Consider the following 7,241-nt stretch of genomic DNA (forward strand, 5'->3'; position numbering starts at 1 on the left):
CAGCTGCCAAACTCAGAAGGGGGATTATAATCAGATCAAAAAATCCAGGAAAGAGCCAGAATGGTGATTTTTCCCTGAATAAAGTGCTTTAAAAACTTATCAAAAACAGGGCTGAAACAATATGAGGCTGGTTTTGTGAATACATGGGATAACCGCAATCAGAACATGTGCCTTATTAAACACTGTTTCCTTGCAGATACATTTATCTTTAAATAATTGTGGTTAAACTTCCCACTCCATCCATCCCTCAATTCTAAAGTTGCACTAGCCAATTAATTTAAATACCCACCTGACAGGGAGAGTTCTGTGAGAAAGTTTCCTCTGAAAATTCAGGCAAATTACATGAGAGAAAGTGGTCTTTCAGCTAGCCTCTTCCCAATCTTTATGGACTTTACTGGTTATAACCAGCACCTTCAATTGTGCCCAGAAACAGACTGCTAGCCAGTGAACTTGCTACAAGGGTGTCACATGTTCTCTCTAACCAGTCCTGGTGAATATTTTGGCTATACCATTCTCAAACAGCTGATGTTTACAATCAATTTTCAAAGGCAGGCTCATTAGAATAGCTCAAGTGAGATTTAACTAAGGTATGTGAGACTGTTGTCAGATCAGCTGCCTCAAGGAACTGATGCGCTGTCGTCAGCTGTGCAAACACACTCCTAGCCACTTCTGAAAGCTGGCCATCCTAGTTCAGGGAGTGAAACCCCTGGAATTCAGTCCAGGCTGAACTCTGATTTCCTGAGTTGCCTTTTCATTAACTGGGAGCATCTCTGCCTTGTCTGATTTATGCTGCAATTTCTTGGCTTTCATTCATTCCATTACTGACACCAGATAGATTTAGAACTATAATAGCCTTCTTACATATAAAGGACAGAGATGGGGGTCATCAGAACGCTGGGAGCAACAAAATGCAAACTCTAGACAACCTGTCTCAGCAGTTTCTCATATATATGTGTGTGTAATTGTGTATATCGACTTATTTTGTTTACTTGTTAGTTTATTGTTCTATTAGGTATACTACTGTTTTTTCTCATTGATTTGTTTTCTTGTTCTGTAATCCACCGAGAGAGTCCTTTTGGAGTATTTGCTGAAGAACAGAAGTTTAATTATGAATAAATAATAGCATGGTAGACAAGCTGGAATGCTGAGAGTGATGGTCACTGTACCAAACAGGAATTCCCCAGCTTCGGAAATTGTTCCTTCAAGACAGACCAAAGCCTCTGTATAACAATGCCATCTAGTCCCATTTGCAACACATGCTTCAGAAGGATAGCATAGCTAATGGTATCAAAAAGCCACTCAAAGGTCCAGCAGAACCAACAAGGATCCATTCCCCCTTTCAGTTTCCAAGCACAGAATGTGCACCACCAGTAATGAGTTACAAGTATACCATTTATACCAGCTACATATTAAAACACACCTCCAATTAAAGTTGCCTCCGTAGCTCTAACAGCAGTGCAGAGACCGTAGCTCCAATGTTAATATAGTGATACCAGGCTGCCTTGCCTTCCACAACATTTGTTTTGATCTATTGCTAAGATGCAATCTCAAAAAAATTGCTATAATACAGAATTGGTTAAGTATCTGCCTCCCTTTACAATTTTTTGTTAGTTGCAAAGTTGAGTCTGACCCATTGTGACCCCATGGACAACTTTCCTCCATGCTCTCCTGTCCTCCACCATCCCCTGGAGTCCACCTAAGCTCATGCCAACTGCTCCAGTGACTTCATCTAGCCACCTCATTCTCTGCCGTCCCCTTCTTCTTTTGCCATCTATTGTTCCCAGCATTAGGCTCTTCTCCAGTGAGTCCTTCCTTCTCAACCCTTTTACAATAGATGATACTTTACACCTTCAAATTTAGTATCTACTTAACCCTAAAAACCTCTCTGCCCAGTAATTCCTTTGAAATAAATCATATGAAAAGACGTCAGTGTGATTTGGGCTATATAAAAAGAATGCATACAGCTTTTTTGTTATTGGAAGATACACCATGCACAGTCCAGTTCAGACTGAACTTGTTCATATAGTTCCATATACAAATGACTGTATGAATACGCATAGTGTGCATAACAGAACATTTTAAGTTGTACATACCAACCCAAACCACTCAAAGACTAACTTAGTTTGTCTTTTTTCAGTGTCAGTGACTGGTACAAACACTGCAGAATTTATATAGCACTTTGAACAGGGAAAGTACTTTATAACCATTTTCCTGTTCATCCTCAAAACTATTTACAGTATATCCCACATTTTTTCTACAAGAAGCCCAAAACAATTGACATGATCAACTTCTTCATTTTGTCCTCACACTAGCTCTGATAGGATAGGAGTCCTTGACTCGTCCAAAGTGATTCATGGAGTTCGTGGATGAAGGGGGATTAGAACCCCTATTTCCTGAGTCCCAAGTCAACACTCTAGCCAGTACACTGCACTAGTTCTCTAGGACTCATGGGATTAAAGATAAAAAATTAAGAGCTGTGCTGGAGTGGATGGAAGGTCCACCTTGTTCAACATTTTGTTCCCCCAGTGGCCAACCAGAGGAAGCCCACAAGCAAGACCTAAGTGCAACAGAATCATCCCATGTGTGCTGTCTAGCAAGTGGTTGAGAGCCCATTCTTGCCCCAAACCTCTTTCAATTAGGTTTATTGGTGATCAGTGGTTTGAATCCAGGGCTCCTGGGTCCAATTATGGATTCTTTTATGTACCACTTATATGTACCACAGTATCTCTACTGGTGCTACACCTCCGCTCATTCTGTTGTGCCATGAGATTAATGCTAGTTCAACATGAAGTTAGCAACAATAAAATGAAATGCTTATTTCTGCAACAGGAGAGGTCAACAGAGCTCCTTTCCGCAAGGAATGTTCATTTGCCCCATTCCAGAAGCAAATATTTTGAACCATTTCTAATTGCTTAAGGAAGGCCTAGCAATGGTTCCCACTGGGGCACGCACAGCACTGGATACAGAACATGGCCTCATAAAAAGATTTCACATTACAAATAAGAACAAAGCACTTGAGACAAAACAATTGCTTCTCCAATAGACAACATAGCTGTTTTTAATTTTATTTTATAAAGATATTACTAGTTGGAAGTAAAATGTATTATTTGCTCCTAGAATAAAAAGGGCTTGGGGGCAAATGATTTACACTTTTAATGTAATATTCAGATTTTACATTTTCATAGAAAAGGGCTCAAATTAGAAAACTGTAAAAACCAATCAAAGCAACTGAACTGTACAATTTGATACAAGTATCAAATTAAGCATAAAAAGATTTATTCAACTTGACCGTGTTCTTAAGATTTAGTATTCACTGTCGGCTGGCTTTCCCATTTTCTGTTGTCTCCATTCTGAAACAAAACAACACCAAAAACACTGATAAACTTCAGTTTAGAGTATGCTTGTATTTTACCCAAATTATTTAATCTAGCATTTCATCCACTTTCCTGTTTACAGCTGAAGGGATTTGGGGGTAGAAAGAGATGAGAAACATCATTCTTTGAACCTTGGTAGCTGTAGTCTATTTACAGAGGGAAAAATATTCAGTAACTCCTACCATACATTTTCACCTACTGACTTCACAGTCAGAGGAACTGAATTTTAAGGAATGATTAGAATTTCGTTCAGTAACATCTACTAATGGATAAAGAAAAATGTCCTGGAGGTGGGCAGTATACTCTATCAGGTAAGCCCTACATTTCTTCATTCTCTCATCTGGACCTGCTAAATCCAGCTGTCTATTTTAATACATCCCTCACCTTAACAGAATTCTTTTCAATAAGGTATCAATACAAAAGTTTCTTTTTAAAATGAACAAGGAGGTCCCTTTTCTTCTCCATACATAAATGCAAGTTCTTGTCTGATTAAACCCTAAAAATTTTACAGAAGCCAAACCTATACTTCTTGTTCTTCATTAAGCAGTTACTACTGTAAGGAATGATACAGTATCTCACAGAAGTGAGTACACCCCTCACATTTTGTAAATATTTTATTGTATCTTTTCATGTGACAACCCTGAAGAAATGACACTTTACTACAATGTAAAGTAGTGAGGGTACAGCTTGTATAACTGTAAATTTGCTGTCCCCTCAAAATAACTCAACACACAGCCATTAATGTCTAAACCGTTGGCAATAAGAGTACACCCCTAAATGAAACTGTCCAAATTGGGCCCAAGGTGTCAATATTTTGTGTGGCCACCATTATTTTCCAGCACTGCCTTAACCCTCTTGGGCATGGCATTCACCAGAGCTTTACAGGTTACCACTGGAGTTCTCTTCCACTCCTCCATGATGACATCACGGAGCTGGTGGATGTTAGAGACCTTGCATTCCACCACCTTCCGTTTCAGGATGCCCCACAGATGCTCGATAAGGTTTAGGCCTGGAGACATGCTTGGCCAGTCCATCACCTTTATCCTCAGCTTCTTTAGCAAGGCAGTGGTCGTCTTGGAGGAGTGTTTGGGATCGTTACTATGTTGGAATACTGCCCTGCAGCCCAGTCTCCGAAGGGAGGGGATCATGCTCTACTTCAGTATGTCACAGTACATGTTGGCATTCATGGTTCCCTCAATGAACTGTAGCTCCCCAGTGCCGGCAGCACTCATGCAGCCCCAGACCATGACACTCCCACCACCATGCTTGACTGTAGGCAAGACACACTTGTCTTTGTATTCCTCACCTGGCTGTCGCCACACATGCTTGACACCATCTGAACCAAAAAAGTTTATCTTGGTCTTATCAGACCACAGGACATCGGTCCACTAATCCATGTCCTTAGTCTGCTCGTCTTCAGCAAACTGTTTATGGGCTTTCTTGTGCATCATCTTTAGAAGAGGCTTCCTTCTGGGACGACAGCCCTGCAGACCAATTTGATGCAGTGTGTGGCGTATGGTCTGAGCACTGACAGGCTGACCCACCACCCCTTCAACCTCTGCAGCAATGTTGGCAGCACTCATACGTCTATTTCCCAAAGCCAACCTGTGGATATGACGCTGAGCATGTGCACTCAACTTCTTTGGTCGGCCATGGCGAGGCCTGTTCTGAGTGGAATCTGTCCTGTTAAACCACTATGTGGTCTTGGCCACCATGCTGCAGCTCAGTTTCAGAGTCTTGGCAATCTTCTTATAGCCTAGGCCATCTTTATGTAGAGCAACAATTCTTTTTTTTAGATCCTCAGAGAGTTCTTTGCCATGAGGTGCCATGTTGAACTTTCAGTGATCAGTATGAGAGAGTGAGAGAAATAACACCAAATTTAACACACCTGCTCCCCATTCACACCAGAGACCTTGTAACACTAACGAGTCACATGACACCGGAGAGGGAAAATGGCTAATAATGCCCAATTTGGACAGTTTCACTTAGGGGTGTACTCACTTTTGTTGCCAGCGGTTTAGACATTAATGGCTGTGTGTTGAGTTATTTTGAGGAAACAGCAAATTTACACTGTTATACAAGCTGTACACTCACTACTTTACATTGTAGCAAAGTGTCATTTCTTCAGGGTTGTCACATGAAAAGATATAATAAAATATTTACAAAATGTGAGGGGTGTATTCACTTCTGTGATATACTGTATATATGGACAAGCCTGTTTGTCACTGGTAGAAGAGATAAACTCTTCCTGTAGTAAGAACCTAATCATCATCAGTGTGGCAAGACTGCAGAAGAATAGTTAACACCTATTCCCCAATTACACATGTTGAATATTTAGGAACAAAATACTCAGATAATCTGTTGATTAGTATGAAAATGACATCATGCAGCAGGCTATTTAGTGGTACATACCCATTTTCTTCTTTAAGATGTTGATACAGTTCTACTTTATTGTTTACAGAGTTCAAGCGACCAATAAATTCTTGATGCTTTCTAGAATTTGCTGTATTAATTCTGTTGCTCCATAAAGACAGCAGAGATATTGGGCCTAGAAACAGGGTTTGGTAAAAAGAATTTAAGGGCTCACATTAGTTTGTATTCCCAGATCCTTATTTAGTGCTACTTCTTCAACACAATAAGTAAATATTTGCATGTTAAAGACAACATTACGTGAACACATTATATGAACACATTTGTGTTCCTTATTCAGATTTTTATTTTACTATCTTTATTGTGCATCACAGATAAAATCTCCAGCTTCTAGCAAACCAAAAATATTTTACAGGAAGATCCAAAGCCTATCATTACAATTTAGGATTAGGACAACAGAGGCTCTGGTCTTCCCAAAAGCAAATTATAAAATATTTAAAATAAAATATAAAAATAATTATGAAAAATACATTATTTTGTTTGAGGACTTAACTTTTGCATGAACTAAGATGAATGATTAAGAGACGTTTTCCACCTAGCCCTTTATTTATGCTCCATTCTGTCTTGTTAAGACAGAAATGGTTCATAAACCTGGAAGTGGAACAGAACTACATGTGAGCAATAGAATCCTTTCCTACAATACCCGAATCAGTCCTTCCAAACAAGAAGTCTAGGAAAGAATGGTCACATTCATGCATCATGCTAAGCCACACTGCAAATAAGCTTCTATAAGTTTATAGAACAATTCAAGATGCACCCAACAGATGCTCACTTTTTTTTTCTCCTCCTCAGTCCTCCAGCCAGTACCACAATGTGCTGTGCAGTGGAAGCGATCACTAGCATTTTTTATTCACCACTTTAAAAAAAATCAAAGCCACAAAAATGCACAATTGGTTCAATTTTTTTTCAGCCCAGGAAAGTGTGTGTATGTGTGAAGATTCCACTGGTCTTTCACCAGTATGTTCTTACAGCTGCCCCAGATATATAGTCTTGCCAATTTTCCTGAGGGTTTGAACTGTCAATTGGAGCAGCAAAGTGAAATAGGTAACATATATTGGAAATGACAAAGTGAGACTTCATATATGGTAATTTGCACAGAGCTGGTAGGGACCAACTGCCAAAGTGTCAATTGAAAAGCACAAGAAAAGTGAATAAAAGCAACAAATGAAAGTGTACCAAAAGGTGGAGGGACAGTATTTCCCCCTTCACAACGTAATCCTCTTAATTTTAAGTGCTGAACTAACATTTCACAGTGCATTCTACTTTTTCAAACACTTCTCCAAATCACCTGTTGTTTCAGAAAGGGGAGATATTAACCCACCCCACCCACCATGTGTCACAGCTCCTTTTTGGACTACTTACTGATGCTGTTACTGTGACAATTCCAAAATAACTCCTACAGAAAAAAATATGTAAATTCCTGGAAAATAAATGGAA

At 39.6% G+C, this 7,241-nt stretch overlaps 1 protein-coding gene across 4 annotated transcripts in view; it reads right to left on the reverse strand.

Moving 5' to 3' along the window:
* Window positions 1–3,049: 3,049 nt before the first annotated feature.
* Window positions 3,050–7,241, reverse strand: part of INTS13 (integrator complex subunit 13) — a 30,084-nt gene continuing 25,892 nt past the window's right edge. For all 4 annotated transcript variants that reach the window (XM_044423280.1, XM_044423277.1, XM_044423278.1 and 1 more), the window contains 2 exons: window positions 5,787–5,922; window positions 3,050–3,350 (listed from right to left, as the gene is read on the reverse strand). In XM_044423280.1, the coding sequence (XP_044279215.1) occupies window positions 3,311–3,350; window positions 5,787–5,922 (176 nt within the window). In that variant the 3' untranslated portion in view covers window positions 3,050–3,310. The remainder of the gene's footprint in view (window positions 3,351–5,786; window positions 5,923–7,241) is intronic.

This window comes from Varanus komodoensis, unplaced genomic scaffold, assembly GCF_004798865.1.
Source record: "Varanus komodoensis strain SLA01 unplaced genomic scaffold, ASM479886v1 scaffold13_3, whole genome shotgun sequence".
In the NCBI taxonomy this organism is placed as follows: Eukaryota; Metazoa; Chordata; class Lepidosauria; order Squamata; family Varanidae; genus Varanus; species Varanus komodoensis.